Here is a 20,545-nt window from a genome sequence, read left to right as displayed (position 1 = left end):
AAATGAAGACCCCGACCAGCTGGAAGGACAAGGGGGTCTGACTTCATACCAGGGTCCTCGCAGGGTCCTGGGCGGGGAGGAGGCCCCGGGCGGGTGAGCATCACCTCCCTGTCTTCTCTCCCCGGAGGTCAGAGCCTCACCTTGTGGGGGCTAAGAGCCTGACCTTCCCTTTTCTGCAGCGAGGGGTCACACACGTCCCTCCAGTGGGACTGGACCGTGAGCAGAGCCCAGCTCAGGGTCGGCCTGGTTCACATCTAAGCCCGCCAGTGGCTGGCCCTCAGCCCCGGGCCCAGGCCGCTGCAGGGCCGAGCCCCTGTGGCCCTCCCAGCCTGCACCTGGAGTGGCGGCTGGTAAACGGCACTGACTGAAATCCGCGCTGCTCAGCGCTCTCCTGATGGGGGAGCCCCAGGGCCCTGTGGTCGGGCTTCCTGCGCCGACTTGAGGTCTGGAAAAGGGGGCCTGGCCGGGCAAGGTGGGCAGCTGGGAGAACAGCTCGGGCGAGGACTGCGCCCGGCTCCCGTCCCCAGGGAGAGGCTCTCCAGGGTGACCCCCCCCGCGCTGGGCTCAGGGCTGCTCTCCGGCTCTTCGGAGGGACTGGGTCAGGACCCGGGGCCGCTGGGGGCACCCGGAGGTGGACTGAGCCACACAGAGGCCCAGGCGGGTGGCGGGGAGGCAGCAAACCCGCTCCCCACGACACCCGGGGTCTGCCTCAGGCTCACAGCTGGGCACATCTCAATAGTCCAGGGGTCCGTTGAGTCATCCAGACGGCCCCCTGAGATGTTGGTATTTCTATCAAAAATTACTTGTCTGCACTTCTGGAGATGACAGCAGTATCTCTACCTGGCCTATACTTAGGCAACTGTAGAAACACAGATGTGAACTGACGTGCTAGTATCTGCAGAGAGGCAGGAAGGGCAGCAGGCCTCCTCTCGGGGTCAGTAGACTCGGAGGCTCAGAACCCACTGCCCCCTCACAGGGGTCCTTTGCGGGGTGGGTGTGTGTTCGTGGGTGCCACGGATGAGACACCGAAACCTTGATTTCAGCAAGTCTGAAATCTACAGAGAGACAAAGAAACACAAAAGCCGAGGGGCGCCTGCAGGGGATGGGAAGAGTCTAATTTTAGTTTCGAATTTTTGGCTCCCAAGAGCAAGGGGAAAAACAGAAAGATTTCAAAGAATTGTGTTGGCAGGGAACAGGACGGCCCCCACCGTGAACACAGGCTTGAAAAAGACCCCGGGGAAAAGGCCCGTCAGGCGGCAGATGAGCCAGTTTCCCGGGGGTGCCTTCCCACCCTGGGCCCGGGGGTCTTCACCCCACGGGGCTCAGGGCCGGGCCCCACCCCGCTCCGGTTAACACCGTTTCAGCCCCGCTGCCCGTTCAGTCTCACCTGTCTCGGGATCGCTGAAGTCTGGCAAAGTAATTGTATTAAGCTGTCGTCTGTCAGCGATGGTTCTATCTAAGAGGCTGCTCCCACGTCCAGAATCACTGCAAAACACAGCTGCAAAGGTCAGTCATTGGAAGATGGGTGGGGGAAGGAACGAGAAGCACCCGATCCCCACGCCCGAATTGCGTTTCTGACGTTCTTCGGCACCTCGGCACCTCGTCACCTGTCACCACACATCCAGCTTTCCCTGGGCCAGCTTCCTTTCAGCATCCGTATCCCCAGCGCGGCTGAAGCCGCGCCTGCGGGCCTGAGCTAGTGCGGGAAATGAAACATGGAGCCAGTGTCTCCCCCGCCAACGGCGGCTCACTGCTGGGCACCCGCGCTGGGCGCCAGGCTCGCCGGGCCCATGAGTGCGCCATCCTCCCGTTGCCTCCCGGAACCCGCACTCAGTACGTATGCTTCCAGCCGGTGGCGGCCCAGAAAGACCACCCGGGGCATCTCGATAAACCGCTGAGGCCCGGGTCCTGCCCGACCCAACAGATCAGAAGTGCTGGCGTTCAAAGCTCCCCCTTGGTTCCAACGCGGAGCCGAATTCAAGAACCACTGGGCCCTACTTTTCAAATGCTATCACAGCCACGGCCTCGTTTGGGTCCTGAGAACAAGCCTTTATCATCAATAATTCGGTCGAGGCCTCTGAACAAGGGAGAAGCTGTGTGAGGCTGCACACGGGACGGGGGGCTGGCAGAGAGCCCCCAGCCAGCGCTCCTGAGCAGGAGGCAGCCTCAGGGAGGGCACCTCGGGTCCTGCCAACAGCCTCCCAGCTGGCACCAGCAGCCTCCCAGCTGGCGCCCCCAACCAGCGTCCCTCACCGAGCCTCGCAGGCTGCTCCTGCAAAACGGGACTGGCCACCCCTCAGGTGAGTCACGGGGAGACCGCACAGGCCACTCACAGCCCTTAGCTCACACTGCTCCCCCTCTAACTGCAGAAGCCTGCAAGCAAAAACAATGAAAACCGCCTTCTTCTTTTTCCTCCATCAAGATACTCTATCAAAGATGCATATTTGTCTCTTAAGGTTTGAGTCTAATGCTTTTCTTTCAGTCCCTTTTTTTTTTTTTAATCTGGGGGCTCTACGGATGATTTTTTTAGTTGTTGTTGTCAAGAAATTCAACTTCAACAATAAAGGGACACGATTTCCTTCCTCTCTGCAGATGTTGCTAAAAGTGGTACCAACAAGATTTGCTATGAAACTTAATATGGTTTGCAGGCTGTAATTTCCATGTCCAGTGAGGTAGTCGGAGAAATCCACAGGAAACAGAAGGAAACTTGCTTCAGTACAGACTGTTTGTCAGCCTATACTTATGACATCACTGGATACATGTTTTTTGGAAACTATTCTATTAGTTATTTCCATGTCTGAGAAACAATAAATGTCTCTGAGCAGAAGACAGCATGAAAGTCTGTGCAAACAGGCCTTAATCACATCACCAACTGAATGTTTCTGGCATTGTTCTGTTCAGGCATGTATCTTTAATATACATATTACAAAAATACTATACAAATTTGGCAAAGAGTTAATCATCTGAATGTTGCTATAGGTCCCCACCTAGGAGTTTGGGGAAGATATCATCTCAAAATAGAGTGCTAGTTTTCATCACCTTGGGGATTCCAGGACACAGTGAGGTGCCGGAACTGCAAAGGAAGGAGGTGCCTAGGTTTCCAGTGAACTGGGCCTTGGTAATAGGATGGGAACTGTCTGTCCCGGGCTCCCCACTGCACCCAGTTTCAGAGCACAGGGCTGGCTGCTACGTGCTGCGTTGCATCCTGGAACCCAGCCGGCCCAGGAGTCTGGGTTCCTCCCTACATCTGTCCCTGCTGGTAGGTCACTCTGAGCAAGGCCACTTCCTATGTGCTTCAGGGACTTCCCTGGGAGATGAGGAAGATTGTCTTCCGACGTACGCACAAGTCAGGCTGAACTGAGGTCATGCAGACACAGCATTCAGAAGAGTGACAACTCCTGGGCACACACCTCAGGGGTCCTTATAAGTACCGTGCCTGCAAATGTCACATGACGGCAGGTGTGAGGAAGCCGAGTTAAGGACCTCCAACCCCAGGTGTTAGAAACCCCAACTAACACAAAATCTTGACTTACAAACATCACTCAGTAAGCTGTTGACCTGTTTCTCTCCCACCAGCTGAGAAACTACGTACGGTTGTATCCCTTCCTTTATCTCCACCGTATATAAGCAAGAGTAACTAGTCTGAACGGAGACGGAGACGCTTTTGTCTCCACCCTGACTTAGTGACTAAGAATCCCGCTGGACGCTTTAAGCAGGTTCAGTTCTTGGCTTACATGCTGCAGACTCTGCCTTCACCGTGACCCACAGGAGGAGGGAGAAGGGGCCGGGGAGGCCTGGCCGGCCCTCGAGGCGGCTTAGCGCTCGCGCTCTGGCCTGTCCCTCCGCGAGCCCTCCTCTCTCTGGGACACGTGTGCGGACCACCTCCCCTGATGGCCCCGCCACCTCAGCTCCTCTCTGGCTCGCCCTTAGGTGCCAGGACCCCCTCCCAAGGAGGCTGGCAGAAAGGAAGGGAAAGCCATTCCCGGCAACGGCGTCAGTAGAAGGTTCAGGGAAAGAAAACTGGAAGGAGCCTCAAATCCACCGCCCACGAGCTGCAGGGACCCACACGTGGAGATGGACGTGTCCGGGAGCTCCGGCGCCCCTGAGGCAGGACTGAAAGTCCAGAGTAAACTCTCCTGATGGTTGAGCTGTTCTGGAAACCGGAAACTTCTCTAACTGCAAGAGGAAAGCTGGTGGGGGGCTGGGAGTCGGATACTAGAGTTCATCACCGCTTTGTCGCTTCCTGGCTCTGAGATAGTGCCAGGTACAGGATGAATACTGGATGTACCAGGGGGCCTTGGAGCGGAAACTGGAGCATATCCCAGGCATCTTCAGGCAGGATCACACAAACAAGGCAAGTTCCCTTCACTTCCGAACTCAGCTTTCTCATCAGTAAAAAGGGTCTGACAGAACGCAACAGCTGCCCATTTTCTGGGGCTGCTCTGAAAAGGCATGAGAGCGCACCGTGCTAAAAGAAAAGCTCCTCCGAAATACGGGGGACTACCAGCATTAAGAAGAGGCGGCGAGGACACACAGAAGAACTACACAAAACAGATCTTCACGACCCAGATAACCGCGATGATGTGATCCCTCCTAGAGCCAGACATGCCGGAGTGCGAAGTCAAGTGGGCCTTAGGAAGCATCACTACGAACAAAGCTAGTGGAGGTGAGGGAATTCCAGTTGAGCTATTTCAAATCCTGAAAGATGATGCTGTGAAAGTGCTGCACTCAATATGCTTGGAAAACTCAGCAGTGGCCACAGGACTGGAAAAGGTCAGTTTTCATTCCAATCCCAAAGAAAAGAAATGCCAAGGAATGTTCTAACTACTGCACAATTGCACTCATCTCACACGCTAGTAAAGTGATGCTCAAAATTCTCCAAGCCAGGCTTCAGCAATACGTGACCCGTGAACTTTCAGTTGTTCAAGCTGGTTTTACAAAAGGCAGAGGAACCAGAGATCAAATTGCCAACATCTGTTGGATCATTGTTTTTCAAGGAGAGTTCCAGAAAAACATCTTCTTTATTGATTATGCCAAAGCCTTTGACTGTGTGGATCACAAGAAACTGTGTAAAATTCTGAAAGAGATGGGAATACCAGACCATCTTACCTGCCTCCTGAGAAATCTGTATGCAGGTCAAGAAGCAACGGTTAGAACGAGATATGGAACAACAGACTAGTTCCAAATAGGAAAAGGAGTACGTTAAGGCTGTATATTGTCACAGAGCTTATTTAACTTATATGCAGAGTACATCATGAGAAACGCTGGGCTAGATGAAGCACAAGCGGAATCAAGATTGCCGGGAGAAACAGCAATAACCTCAGATATGGACATGACACCACACTTATGGCAGAAAGCAAAGAAGAACTAAAAAGCCTCTTGATGAAAGTGAAAGTGGAGAGTGAAATAGTTGGCTTAAAACTCAACATTCAGAAAACTAAGATCATGGCATCTGGTCCCATCACTTCATGGCAAATAGATGGGGAAACAATGGAAACAGTGACAGACTTTATTTTAGGAGCTCCAAAATCACTGCAGATGGTGACTGCAGCCATGAAATTAAAAGACGCTTGCTCCTGGGAAGAAAGGCTATGAGAAACCTAGGCAGCATATTAAAAAGCAGAGACACTATTTTTCTAACAAAGGTCCATCTAGTCAAAGCAATGGTTTTTCCAGTAGTCATGTATAGATGTAAGAGCTGGACTACAAAGAAAGCTGAGTGCCAAAGAATTGATACTTTTGAACTGTGGTGTTGGAGAAGACTCTTGAGAGTCCCTTGGACAGCAAGGAGATCCAATCAGTCCATCCTAAAGAAATCAGTCCTGAATATTCATTGGAAGGACTGATGCTGAAGGTGAAACTCCAATCCTTTGGCCACCTGATAAGAAGAACTGACAAATTTGAAAAAACCCTGATGCTGGGAAAGATTGAAGGTGGGAGGAGAAGGGGACGACAGAGGATGAGATGGCTGGATGGCATCACTGACTCAATGGACATGAGTTTGAGTGAACTCTGGGCTGTGGTGAAGGACAGGGGGGCCTGGCATGCTGCAGGCCACGGTGTCGCAAGGAGTCGGACACGACTGAGCGACTGAGCTGGTTAGCGTGAAATGGGGTTTCCCGTTCCCAGCTGAGGTTACAGCAAAGGACTTGTCCTTTTTTCCTTTCAACACTTACGTGCTATGCATTAATGTGATTGAAATGGGACTTAGGAAGAAAAAGTTTCCTTCCAATCATGTGACTACATGATGGATGGTCCAAGTGGTGGTGACAAGAGGGAGAAGAGTGGTAAATAATAAGAAACCAAAGGCAAAGAAGCTGGCTGTCGACTGAGAGAGGGGCACAGGCGGTGGGGAGGGCCTGGATGTTCAGCAGACTGGGGTCTGAATCAAAGATGCACCAGTTGTTTAGCTGAGAAAACTAGGGCAAGATCTGTAACCTCAAGCAGCTTCACTTTCATTTTGTTTATAAAGTGGAACGAACAGCAGCCGTCTGGCAAGGCTGAGACATGGCTTGAGAAGAACGTATAAACAGCCTGGCCCGGCAGCAGAGGGACGGGGAAGTGCTTCCACGCCGGGAGGCTGCTGGACCGTCTAGTGAGGCTCTGGCCGAAGTCACTCGGTCTTGAGTGGCCAGGTCAACACTTGCGAGAACAGCCAGAGCTGTGCGCTTCCCCGAGAGAGGAGGCAGACCATGAGGCGGGTTTCTGTCCCAAAGGCAAGCGCAACCTTGCAGGCCTCAAGAAGTCCGCCCAGGTTTCTGCAGTGACCGGCACTCTGCCACGCACACGCCCAGGAGAACGCCCTGCACCCTGCGCTCACGGGAGATGTGGCCTGAGCTGGGGGTGTGGCTCTCCCTCAAGCCAAAGTTAACAGGAGGTGCAGGTTGCAGAGAACACTCAGCGAGGTCCGGCCGCAGTCTGGCCCTGCGATGCCCCAGGGTCGTCCTCTGTGCCCTTGTGTTCCCTGCTCTGGAGGCCCGTGCCAGCCCCCAGGGAGGTTTGTAGGGGTGGGAGCAGCGGGGAGACCCTGAGGGTGAGAAGAGACCTCCCCACGAGGCATCCGAGACACAAGGGGCGCCTGAGCCCCAAGTCAGCGAGGCCCTCCGCCTCCTGCAGCCGGAAGCCAGCCTCCTGCAGCCGGAAGCCAGCCTCCTGCAGCCGGAAGCCAGCCTCCTGCAGCCGGAAGCCAGCCTCCTGCAGCCGGAAGCCAGCCTCCTGCAGCCGGAAGCCAGCCTCCTGCAGCCGGAAGCCAGCCTCCTGCAGCCAGGGGGCTTTCTGCTTCCCAGGCAGGGCTGCCTCTCACCCACCTGCTCATGCGCTTCTGGCCTTTTCTAGAACCCTGTGTGACCCGACTAGGGGCTGCCGGGCCCAGAGCTGCCCTGATCTGGGGACCGCGGGGCGCTGCCCTCCCAAGCCCTCCCCCCGCCCGGCCCCGTACTGTGCCCCCTTTGTGCCAGGGCTGCGTCCTCCAACGGCGTGGGGAGGGCGGCTAAAGCTGCGCAGCGGGGAGGGCCACAGGAGAAGCGCTTTATTTCTATCCCAGAGAAAATACAGTTAGAAGAGCAACAGGAAGACCTGCCGCCCCTCCCCCGAGGCACCTCTCCCCCCAGGCACCCCTCCCCCGAAGCACCCCTCCCCCCCGAGGCACCCCACCCCACCCCCCACCCCGCCCCATCCTCCCTGCCCCGCAGCCAGGCTCCACCCTCTGCCAGAAGATCCTCCGGTAGACGGAGGAAGCATGCACACAGCCCAGGCATTTGGTGAAGTATTTTTAAAGAGCTTTCCGATTCTGCTATTTTTTTTTCTCCTCACATTCAATATTCTTGGTTGCTACGTGGGAGGAAATGTGGGGAGGTGGGAGAGGTGTGGAGAACAGAGGGGAAACTGGCAACATGGGAGCTGGTGGATTTCTCTCCTCATTTCTCAGGGCACAGACAAAGCTCCAGCGGGAAGCAGCCAGCTCCACAGGGCCGCCTCCGGCCCGGCGCGTGGCAAGGGCCCTCCCCACGGCCCGAATCCTGCTGCTGCAGGGAGCCTGGGAGACAGGGAGGGGGGCTCTGGGGACAGAAATGCGGGCGTTTCCCACTGCTGCCTACAGACTGAGAAGGCAGCCTTCTCCAAACATCAGGATGATGTTTAGCTCCAGAACACAGCCACAGAAGGAGGAGGCCCGTCTCCGGGGGTCTTCCCACCGAGGGGAGACGGCTGGGGTGGCCTCCCCGCCTGCGCCGGGGGCTCATGAGAGACGGCCCGGGCCAAGGCCTCTCCTCCTTCACCTTCTCAGCCCTGCTCTGCAGGGTCTAGACCTGACTAATGCTCCCCAGTTACCGACCAGCTCTTCCCTGTTCCTGTCACACCAGCGGCTGTGCGCTCCGCCCAGCCCTTCAGAGCACGAAGCTTAGCCCTGGCTCCCTTTTTCGCTCCCTTGGAGTCGCCCCAGACTCTCCTGATGTCGCCTGGCCCCGGTCTCATCACTGTCCTTGTGGAAGCCCCGCCTGAGCCCACACACCCTCCCCCTGCCGGCAGGGCCAGACCCCGAACACATCCGTGACTTACACATTTCAGACTCCTGACTCTTCAGAGTAGCAGGCAGGCTATCCATACGTCCTGCTGCGAACCTGAACATATTCTGAGTGTGTGAGTGGCTGTCTGAATTCACCTGAATCACCAGGTCCCCTTTTCCTAAATCACTTCCGTCACAGGTCTGGGCACTTTGTAATCTAGACATTTGCTGGGAACAACTGCCCAAGACTTGAATATGATGCTTTTCAGGGACGTACTGGGAGAGGACTGGTGGGCTGCCTAGCAGCCCTTCCCCACAGAATCTGCCTGTGCGGCGTGGGGCCTTGACTGACTGAGACTGGCCAGGCCGTTTCACAGCTCTGGGGGGCAGAGTTGCCCGGCGGAAAACCTACCAGTTTTGTCTGGTTGAGACACAATCAGTGTCTTTAGAGAAGGTAACCCCAAACAATATATTTCGTTGTTTTATAGGATATTATTGTTTTTATATTTGCAAATTCATTTCAGCATATCAAGTTTTCAAATTTTTCTTTGACTCGGTCTTAACAGTTTATTGCTTCCTTCATTAGTTAATGAGATAAATAAAACCTTTGATACATGCTTCCTGTATATTTGAGTCATGATTTTAGCTGCTTGAAAATAACACTTTATCACCCCAATAGCAATTTCTACTCTCCCTGGTAGAATGCGGCCTGTTATCCACTCAGGTCTTTTAAATATTACTGTGAGAACACCATCTGGAATATATAACTGACTAGTCTATCCACAAATCGCTAGCAAGATGGTAAGACTCTTCAAAGGACTTATGTAAATGGCTGGTTGAGCGAAATCAGGAGACCGATCGGAATTGAGCCTAGCAGGCCACCGTGGCGGCAAAAGCATAAGAAACCCATAACTTGGCGGATTCATCAAACGCTTTAACGTGCCCGTAAAGACGGACGTGAGGCTCCACCGCGCGGCCGGGGGTGCACGGGGCTGGAGAGCCCGTCCCGCCAGATGCCGGGAGCCACGCGATGCCCGCACGCCGCGCGCCTGGCCTCTTACCTGGGGTTGGTCAGGTTGTAGCAGGATTTCCAGATCTGTAACATGTGCTTGCACGTGAGGAGCGCCTCGTCCGGGCCCCGGGAGAGGGACTCCAGCTTCACTTTGGAAAACAGCAGTCTGCGTGGGGAGACAGAGGGGAGGACACAGCTCAGGCCGGAGCCCGGCAGGACGGCTCGGGCGAGCTCTGGGATCCCTGCGGGGGTGCACAGCGTCCGTTCGGGTTTTCCCTACGGAGCCGGAAGGGGCTCTGGCCACCGTACAGGAGGGGGCGTCCGAAGGCTGGACCCGAGGGAAGCGCGGCAGCCCGGGACTCCAGAGCTCGCGGGGCAGGATCCGGCTTTGCCCGAGTCTCGCCCCCACGGCGACGTCGGCACCGTGCCGCCACGGGTGGTCAGGTGAAAAGCATCCGAGCGGCTGATTTCATTCAGGACACAGAGATTTTAGGAACAGGGCGCTTTTTAGAGCACAACCACCTTATCTGCAAAACCTCAAAAATACATCAAAAGTGAATTTTGATTTATTTACAAAACTCCACGCGATGTGACTCGGTTGATATAAATATCTATCAGTGACATTACGCAGTGATCGTCATTGCATGAAGGAGATGACAGCTTGCACCCAGGGCTCATGAAAAGCGGGGCCTGGGTGAGGCCTTCCCCTCTGGATCTGCTCCAGCCCTGCTCTGATGGGGCAAGGACTTCACCAAGTCACCACTGTCACTGACTGCCTCTCCCCCTTCCTGGCCCTGCCCATGGCCCGTCCAGGCCGCCAGGGCACTCAGTGTGGCCCCTTCTCCCTTTCCCGACCTCTCAGAGCCCCTCTGCTCGCAGTCTGCTCACTCCCTCTGGCATCAGCTCCCTTGGTTCCCGGGCTCATTGCCGTTGTCCTTGTGAAGCCCCAGCCTGAGCCCAGCTTCCGTCCCGATGGCCGTGCTATCCTCTCACTTTCCCGGCTCTAAGAGATCATACATAAAGAAATCGCATCTAAACGTCACTCCCACGCCCAGCTCAAGAAACTACAGTGGCTCCTGACCGCCTGTAACGATAAGTCAGAACTCCTTACCGAGGCCTTGCAGACTCTGCCCGCAGGCCACCGTGTGTCACCAGCCCGTTTGGTGCCGTTTCCCACTGGGCTCTTTGCTCCTACCAGCGTGATTCACTGCGGAGAGCGTGCGTGAGCTCAGTCGCATCTGTTGGTGCACTGCAGCCTGCCAGGCTCCTCTCTCCATGGGGTCTTCCAGGCAAGAATACTTGAGTGGGTTGCCATTTCCTCCTCCAAGAGATCTTTCCAACCCAGGGATTGAACTCATGTCTCCTCACTGCTGGTGGATTCTTTCACCGCTGAGCCACCTGGGAGGCCCCATGTAATTCTCCAGAGTCTGTGTTTTTATCATAACTCAGAGTACACGCCATGTTCTCAATCTTAACCTCTGCTAATCCACATCTCTCCTTGATTCCTCCTAAATTCACCAAAACCCCATCTCATCACACAAGTCTCCCACGGATCCCACTTAATCACACCTTCATCTTTGCTCCGTGTGCGCCACAGGCGTGCAAAGTCACTTCAGTCGCGTCCGACTCTTTGCGACCCCGTGGACTGTAGCCCACCAGGCTCCTCGGTCCATGGGATTCTCCAGGCCAGAGTCCTGCAGTGTGTTGCCATCTCCTCCTCCAGGGGATCTTCCCGACCCAGGGATCGAACCCGCGTCTCTTGCGTCTCCTGTAGTGGCAGCTTGGATTCTCTGCCACCAGCGCCACCTGGGAAGTTCTTGTGAGGCGGTGTTTGTTGTTAATAAAAGGAAGACGAAGACAGGGAGGAGCTCCTGCTTGTTGACGTCTTCTGTGTGCCCCCGCTCGGCCCTTTACAGGTTGCCTTTGTAAGGACCCTTCTCAGTCGGTGGTGTTCATCTCCCTTCAACAAGAAAATCCCAGTATCTCTCTCTGGCCTTCCTTCCACAGTGCTTAGCACCGTAAGGTCAACAAGCTTCACATCAGCATTTTCTCTCTAAACCACAGACGATAAAGAAAAATGTTTCTAGTGATTGAAGTTAGACCTATAGGAGAATTCCTCACTAGAGACCACTCATTTGAAGGCAGGCACTTCTGAGGTGGGCAGTCTCTTTTCCCCTATGAGCTGGAATAAGCTGGTCCTGAGAGGCGCCACCCGAGCTCGGGATGGCTCGGCACCATCCTCTCCCTCCCAGTGGAGTCTGGATGCCCGAGCAGGTGCTGGCGGCCCCCCCCGGGGTCAGGGCTGTGGTCCCCTCAAGCCTGGGGCTGCAGAAGCCGGGGTGGGGGAAAGAACCACAGGCCAAGAAATGAGGGCAGCAGAGCCTAGCCTACCAGCGGCGGGCAGAGAGAGTGAGGCCAGACGGAGGTAGGGCTTGGCTTCGGCTCAAAAACACCTCAAGGAGTGACATTCCTGGAGGCCTTTCCAGGACTGCTTGCAGGGAACGGCAGCTACTCAGGCTGTCTTCAGGGGTTTTTAAGGAGGCAGATACTGACTCATGAGTGTCTTCATGAGTCTAGAAGGTAGTGGGAGTACTTTTTCACCAGAAAGTGTTAAAAGTGAAAGTGAAAATGTGAGTCACTCAGTCATGTCTGACTCTCTGCAACCCCGTGGACTGTGGCCCACCAGGCTCCTTCGTCCATGGGGTTCTCCAGGCAGGAAGACTGGAGTGGTTGCCATTCCTTCCTCCAGGGGATCTTCCTGACCCAGGGATAGAACCCTGGTCTCCCGAGCTGCAGACAGATTGTTTACCACGTTTCCAGCAGAGTCTTCCAGCAAACAAAGGTCACCTGGGAGGCGTGTTACAGAGGAAGCAGGGCTGCTGAGCGGTCACCTGTCAGCTGTGGTGGAGACCTGCTTGGACGCCAGAGACCTCACGGGTGATGGTTGGGCACCAAGCCAGTCGGGCCAATGGGCCACCCTGCCAGGACCACGGTGGGTTCTCGGAAGCCCCCGGGTCCTCTGACTGAGCCAGGCTTGAAGTGGGCCTGCCCACAGGGGCCAGGAGGTTGGGGGGGAGGTCTCCGCCCAGCAGGCAGCTCGGCTCTGAGAGCAGTTATCACGGCTCCTGTAACTGGACAAGATGCCAGAGCCTCGTCTCTAGGCTGCAGCTTGGGAGAGCAGTTCTGTGCAAGGCTTCCTGGTGGAGAAAGAACTTCTAATTAACATGAAATAACAGCTTTCAAACACTTGACTCAGGACGTGGAGTTGAAAAGGTGTGGGATGGATTTCAGAAAACCCGACGGGAAGAACAATAGTACAACTGCGGAGCCCGAGTGATGGGGAAGGCACTGGACGAGGAGCGAAAGGGGAGCAGCGCGATGGAGAGGCCAGGGCGGGGGCCGGGGCCAGGGCTGGGGACAGGCCCGGGGACAGGGCTGGGGACAGAGGGGCTGGGGGACAGGGGGGCTGGGGCGGCAGAGGGGCCGGGGCTGGGGACGGGGGGCTGGGGGACAGGGGGCTGGGGACAGGGGGCTGGGGGACAGGGCCAGGGACATGGCTGGGGACAGAGGGGCTGGGGATGGGGGTTCTGGGGGACAAGGGGGCTGGGGGACAGGGGGGCTGGGGACAGGGGGCTGGGGGCCAGGGGGGCTGGGGACAGGGCCAGGGACAGGGGGATGGGGACAGGGCCGGGGACAGAGGGGCTGGGGCAGCAGAGGGGCCAGGGACAGGGGGCTGGGGATGAGGGGGCTGGGGGACAGGGGGGCCGGGGACAGGGCCAGGGACAGGGCCAGGGACAGGGGGCTGGGGATGAGGGGGCTGGGGGACAGGGGGGCCGGGGACAGGGCCAGGGACAGGGGCCTGGGGACAGGGCTGGGGATGGGGGGGCTGGGGCAGCAGAGGGGCCGGGGACAGGGCTGGGGGGGCAGAGCCACTCGCCCACCGTCAGGCGTGTCCTGCATGATGGCAGACCTCCGGGACCCCTGAATCTGGCCCGCCCTTGAAGGCAGGCAGAAGTGGGGGCAGAGGGCTGGCCTCAGAGCCCGGCCCTGGGCCTGGCTGGTGAGGCGGAGAACAAAGCCGGAAGAGACCCCGGGACGCCTGGCGCCCTTCCCGCGGAGCCCTACTCGCGCATCTCAGGACTGTTGCAGACGCCTGGCTGGGGGCACGTTCCACTAGGACAGACTCGAAGATACACACAGCGACTGGCGTTCACGGGCCGCGGTCGATGTCCCAGGAGGCCGCAGATCCCACCGATGGAGGAGACCCTGAGGCAGAAATCCCGAGACCGACCACCCGCGGCTGTCTCAGCGCGCCGAGCTGTTGATGCGACGGAGGCGGCAGCCGGTGGACGGCTACACCCACCCCCGGTCCAACCACGGCCAAGTAAGGTGTTTCTCTAAGTGCAGTCAGACGTCAGGTGCTGGGAGAACGGCCTCTTCCTGTTCCCTGCAGCTGGCTCAAAGTCCATTAACCTAATTTTAAAACTCTTTGTTCGGAGACTCCTCGAATCCTTACAGGAAGTTAATGAAGACTAGAACTTCCCTACAATGCCCATCTGACGATGTTCCTGGGGCCCAAATCTAGCAGCTCGGGCAGTGCCCCTGAGGGCCTGGCTCCTGCCCACGTGCTCCGCCCGCCAGGAGCACCCCATCCTAGTCAGGGCAGGTCACCCTCCTCACGCCCCTGAGTCTGAGCGCAGGCTGTTCCTTCTGTCTGGAGCTACTTTTCCATCCGTTTCTGCCTTTAAAGCCTTCTCTACTTAGCTTTCAAGGTTCAGGTCAAACCTCCTTGCCCCCCAACCACTGAAGCCAGCCTTAAATAAACAGAAGCTAAAACTCCCAAATGGAAATGCAATTCCAGAAAATACAAGAGCTCTCCGTTGTGGAATAATGAGCTATAAGCCAGGAAGCTTCTGCTTCCAAGACAAGTGAAATAATAACAGCAACCACAGTGGCTGCCAGACGCTGTAAACATGTAATCCGTGATTCTTACATCTCTTCAAGTTAGGCCGAAAGCTAAGTCTTCTGCCCGAGTTCACACAGCTGGATCCTGGCAGAACAGAAATGTACGCCCAAACCCACTTGACTCCAAAGCGCAGGACAAGAAACAAGAGAAAGACTTAAAATATTGTAAAGGCAGTACTGACACTAATGAAGACATGTAGCGTTTTCTAATCCACTGTTAAATATTTAAAACCCTAAAATGTGCAAGTGATAAAGAATCCACCTACAATGCAGGAGACACAGAAGGCATGGGTTTGATCCCTGGGTCAGGAAGCTCCCTGGGAGCAGGAAATGGCAACCTACTCCTGTATTTTTGCCTGGAGAATCTCCTGGACAGAGGAGCCTGCCGGGCTACCTTCCATAGGCTCACAAACAATCAGACAGGGCTGAGCACGCATATGGAGACAAAATCCGCAAAGATCTCCGTTAGATGCTGTGTGGAAGAGAAAGAGACATAAAATACAGTTCCTTGCCCTCAGAGAATATATAGTCCAATCAGTAAAATAAAGACTTGCCACAAAGACAAGGTAAGGTTTCTGGCTTAGGCACAGATCGTGTGCGTGTGTGTCCGACTCTCTGTGACCCCCTGGACCGTAGCTCTCCAGGCTCCTCCATGGGTGGGATTCTCTAGGCAGGGATTTTGGAGCGGGTTGCCATTTCCTTCTCCAGGGGATCTTCCCAACTCAGGAGGCCCTGAAATTTGGGCAGGGCTGCAGGGAAAGAGGAGTTGGGGCTGCTGAGGTGTTGTTCCTAGGATGCGTGATTCTGAATAAAATGATTACATTTGCTTTTTGTGACTTGCTTCTTCCCTCAAAAGTCAGGTGCATATAAAACTCTACACACTTGACGGACACAGTTAATCAGGGTTTTACTTTTCATTAGAACTAATAGAAATAATATTTTACCCTATTTTTGGAATTTTTTTGAGAATCCCAGAGTAACTCTCAAAATAATTGCCTGGCTTAGTGTAGCGCTGAGAGAGAAGATGTGGGCCCCTGGTGAAGCTCTGGGGTCTGTGGCGTTGCGAGTTCTCATCAGGCACTTTGGGCAATGCACCAGGGCCCGGTTTAATCTCCAATTTCACCCCTAGGAAGATTTCCTCACTCCCTGGACACCCTACCTCGAGCACATCCCTCTGGTTTAGCTTTACCCTGGGCCCCACCCCCATGCGACCCAGACATGACCCCTCACAGGCCCTCCCACCTCTCTGCCTGTGTTCTCCGCCCGCCTGGAGGTCTCCTTCCCAGGGACCCTCCCAACAACCCGTGCAAGTCCCTCTGTCTGACATTTCTGATCTGCCCCTCCCCACGCAGCAACTAGCTTCTTCATCTCATTTGCATATTTCTTTTCATCTGTTTACTTATAAACATAGACAGCGTATTAAAAAGCCATCACTTTGCTGACAAAGGTCCATATAGTCAAGGCTATGGCTTCTCCAGGAGTCATGTACGGATGTGAGAGTTCACCATAAAGATGGCTGAGCACCAAATGACTGATGCTTTTGAACTGTGCTGTTGAGGAAGACTCTTGAGAGTCCCTTGGACTGCAAGGAGAGCAAACCAGTTCATCCTAAAGGAAATCAGTCCTGAATATTCACTGGAAGGCCTGATGCTGAAGCTGAAGCTCCAATACTTTGGCCGCCTGACGTGAAGGAGTGACTCACTGGAAAAGACCCTGATGCTGGGAACGACCAAGGCGGGGTGGGGGGGGCGACAGAGGACGAGATGGTTGGATGGCAGCATAGACTCAGTGGACATGAGTTAGAGTAAACTCCAGGGTAGGAAAGACAGAGAAGCCTGGCGTGGTGCAGTCCACGGGGTCACAAAGAGCTGGACACGACTGAGCGACTGAACGGCAGAGCTATGCAGTTGTGAGCGTGCCTGATCATGGATCTGTTCATCTTTTTGTTAGTCATTTAAAAAGTGCCTAATAGGCCCTTGAGGCCACAAAGAGGAGTAAGACGCGGTATTCCTCCCCTCACCAAAAGCTCACGGTCTAGCAGTCTAGACACAGGATATGTGATAAACCCACAGACATACGGACAAGGTTATCTGGCAGCGCCAAAGGAAGGAGACAGGGTCCATGGAGGACAACCGAGGGGGCTTTTCTAGTTCGGGAGGGACGGGCTCTGGGGAGAGGCCTTCCAGGCAGGCAGAGGGACCATCTCAAGCCAAGGCAGGATCGTCCCTGTGTGCTCAAAGAATGGGGTCTGGAGTCTGGGATATAAGGCTGGGACCTGAGAACACGACCAAAGAGGAGATATTGCTAAATTCTGAAATCTAGTATGCCTCACCAAGCTTTCTGATGAAGAGCTGTCGATGCCAATAAATTAGGAACGTTTAGAGAAATGCTATAGTAACAAACTCCCTCCAATCTTACTTGACAGCATAGAAAATGCACGCATTAATTGCATCAAGGAGGAAACACACATGTTAATAAACAAACCCTCACTAATCAGATCCGTAAACGCTGTCGTCAAGGCCGCTGACTCAGAAAGAACACCTCGGGAAGCCGGAACGTCTGGTATTTTCTGCTGATCTGTTTGCAGCGCTTGGGCTATGCCTGCCAGGGACCTGTCTTTGTTTAGCGGCTGAATGTCAGCCAGGATACAAAACAGCTGTGCAGAAAATGCCTGTGGTGTTTGCCCAAGCGGGGCAGTGGCCACGGGGACCTCGAACACCGCCCCCATCTCTCTTCCGGGGGCCTGAGCTGAAGGCTGGCGTGGACCGGCTGCAAAACACCTGCAGGGAGCGTCAGCGGGCGGAAGAGACCGCACAGGGGGCAGGGGTGGGAGGAGGCAGGTGCACTGAGACGCAGTGTGAGGTGGGGAAGATGGTTGGGCAGCCACGGCAGAAGGGGAGAGGAGCCGGGCGGGACGCCCGGAGCACGTGGTGAGGCAGAGGAGGCAGAAACCCGATGCCGGGACGGAGTCTGAGAGCGCTGAGCAGGCCCCTCGCCGGTCACCAAGCGGCCGTCATCAGACACCGCCGACCAGCCCTCCAACACCGGGGTGAGCGGCAGCCCTCAGGTTCCAGGCCGGCTTTGGTGAAGGAAATCCATCTCGACCCCTCCTCGCCCGCGTTTCTGACGGCCTGCTGGTCTCGGAGCCGTGGCTCTCCCGCTGGGTTCAGCAGGCTGATCCCGGGACGGGGTGTTCTCTGCAAAACATGGTCTCTGATCCCGGCTGAGTCACCGTCGCCAGAGGGAGCGGGGCTGGGACTGGTCACCGGGCCACCTGGCCTGATGCATCTCCATGGGCTCAACCACACCCAGGCGTGCCCGCAATGGCAGGCGTACAGCTGTGCAGGCCCAGGGCTGGCGCTCCTGGACCCCTGAGGACCCTCTGAGGACAGGTGGAAGGAGGAGGGTTTGGCACCAGTCACATGACAGCTCCCATAACCACCTGGGGAACAAATCACTCATGGAGATGGACCAACAAGCATCATCTGAACGAATGATCTGTCTGCTCAGCTTCCTTCATCATCTGGCCCACCTAACTGCCGTGCTGACAGCTGTTCATTGACTCATTGGAAAAAGAAAAATATATAGATAGATAGGTAGCTTTTTCCAGTTAACCCAAGCCTGGGAAAGACCTTGAGGGTCCTGCAGGGAACGCTTTGCTACTCGAGAATGCGGTCAGGGCGGCGCCTGCTGCACGCCCTGGGAACCTGGGAGAAGTGCAGGAAGCCCACCCACGCCAGGCCCAGTGCGGGCTCCCCTGGTGGCTCAGACAGCAAGAACCTGCCTGCAAGCCAGAAGACCCAGGCTTGCTCCCTGGACTGGGAAGACCCTGTGGAGAAGGATCTTCTCCAGTGTTGGTACCTGGAGAATCCCGTGGACAGAGCAGTCACATGTAACAAGACAGGTTAGAATCTTGTTCTAATGCATTAGAACGAGACCTGATGGATTAGAATCTTCATGTAACAAGATTCCTAGGTGATTTGTGTGCAAATTTAAGTTCAAAAAGCACCACTCTACTTCATAACTCTCCATTTTTACTTTCAATGGTCTGATTTTTTTTTTAAGACCTCCAGGAAAACACTTCCCATAGTCCCTACACTTAGGCAGTTCTGTGTTTATTTCATTCCAGTAAGAATTTTGAAGGTATTTTATTCTTAAATTCGGTGGCCATTCTGATCAACCACTTACATTAAGGTCATAAATGAAGGACACCCCCCCCACCTGTGGTCTTGAACCTTCCTTTCCTTTTAGAGAGATTCTCTGGGTGACTTTCTGGTGGCTGTGCTATAGGAAATGGCAACCCACTCCAGTATTCTTGCCTGGAAAATCCCGCAGACAGAGGAGCCTGGTGGGCTACAATCCATGGGGTCGCAAAGAGTCAGACACGACTGAGCGCCTAAGAACAACAAGGTCCTCGCTGAGCGTGGCCAGTGGGGACCAGTGTTCCGAGCCAGGGCACCACTCACGCTGTCAGCCACAGAAAGGGCGCCTGAGTGCAGAGCACTGGACCGTCACCACTGCCCGGGGCGTCTGCCTCAAGGCTGGAGAACTCAACCGTCTTCCTGAACCAGGCAAGAAAACAGGAGCTGGCTTCAAGGCCTCTTCGGAGCCATGCCTGCCCACCCCAGAGCTAATCAAATCCAGACATCCCTGAGATGTGCATTCACTTACAGGGACTCTGCTGACAGAAGTCTGCCCATGGCTACCGGACGGACAGCCCTGGTCTGCGAGCTCGTCAGAGACTGAGCGCTTGGTGTCCATCACAAACCCCAGAGCGCAGGCTGACGCCTGCTCGGCTGGCTAACAGAACCACCAAAGGAGGGTTGAAGAGCGTGGCTGGAAACGAAGAGCGGCTGGCCCAGGGGGCTCATTCGCCATCTTCTCTGGGAGCCTCTACCACTGAGGAAGTTCCGGAAATGCGACCACACTCAGGGCCCGCGGCCGGGGAAGGAGACCCCGCACAGGGTGCTGGCAGGTGTGGGGGCGCCCCCGCCGGCCTCCTTGTCTCCCCGGCCAGGGCTCCCCAAGCTGCTGGCTCCGGGAGCACGGGCGCCACTTCTGTTTGGCCAAAGCCAGCCCGCGGGGAGACACCTGGCTTTACAGGCGCGCCCACCCCCAGCGCAGGCCGAGGCCGGCCACTGGCCTCCTCTCCGGACGGGCAGGGCCTCCCGCTGGGCCCCGTATCAGTTACACTCTGCTGGGCCTTTCAGCCGAAGTGTCAACAATCTGGACACTCCCCCATCCTCCTAGCGATATTTTTAGAACAAACAAACAACGGACATATTTAGTGGCAATAAATCACCCTGAGAAACCCCAGTTTGGCTCATTTTTTGCTCCCACTTTAGCTACTAACCTCAACTCTGATTAGGGTCCTGGAACCTCAGCTGAAGTGCCCGGGAGGGCTGAGCGAGAACACGTGTGCACCAGGCCGCCGAGGCCCGGGAGAGCGGCTCCGGGCCTGCGAGTGACGTGCTCGCGATGGGAGCCATGCCCTTCAGTGCCACCCTTAGAGAGCAGCAGTCAGGACGGCCTCCCGGGCACCGTCTGACCGGGTGGAACCGGGCGGAGGGGGTACAGAGAAGCAAGAGGCCCAGAAGCCGCCCCGGAGCTGGGGAGCGAGTAGGTGAGCAGCGATCTGGGCCCGGGGAGCCCTCTGCTACGGAAAGACGCAAGCAGGGAAAACTAGAAAGCACCCTTTCCCAGGAAACGACCCTAGCTCTAAAAGTAGAGGCTTCGTTCTCTCTCAACCAGGACCTCCACTGAGTGTCTCTAACACGGGCGGGGCGAACCAAGAGCCGACTGGCCCCTCGCCGGGGGCTTGCGGGGTCCCAGCTCCCTGAGCAGAGAGTGAACCTGCATCCCGGCGGTGGACGCACAGAGTCGGAGCCCTGGGGCCGCCAGAGGAGTCCCTTCATCTTTACGTCTGACTCGGCTGCCATGGCCGAGGCCTCCCCATGTCCCCACGTCTGAGGATGGGGACTCAAGAAGGAAGGACACACCGGGGCCCTGCAGGGATAAAGGCAGATGCTGAAAGGACGGGGACCCTACAGTCACCCAGACCCAGA

The 20,545-nt window shown here is 55.9% G+C and overlaps 1 protein-coding gene across 7 annotated transcripts in view; it reads right to left on the bottom strand.

Moving 5' to 3' along the window:
• TTC7B (tetratricopeptide repeat domain 7B) overlaps window positions 1-20,545 on the bottom strand; it is a 272,717-nt gene that overhangs the window by 49,500 nt on the left and 202,672 nt on the right. For all 7 annotated transcript variants that reach the window (XM_018053841.1, XM_018053837.1, XM_018053838.1 and 4 more), the window contains 2 exons: window positions 9,565-9,681; window positions 1,388-1,485 (listed from right to left, as the gene is read on the bottom strand). In XM_018053841.1, coding sequence (XP_017909330.1) covers window positions 1,388-1,485; window positions 9,565-9,681 — 215 coding nt within the window. The remainder of the gene's footprint in view (window positions 1-1,387; window positions 1,486-9,564; window positions 9,682-20,545) is intronic.

This window comes from Capra hircus, chromosome 10 (genome assembly GCF_001704415.2).
Source record: "Capra hircus breed San Clemente chromosome 10, ASM170441v1, whole genome shotgun sequence".
NCBI classification, from domain to species: Eukaryota; Metazoa; Chordata; class Mammalia; order Artiodactyla; family Bovidae; genus Capra; species Capra hircus.
This window is presented reverse-complemented; position numbering and strand designations above follow the sequence as displayed.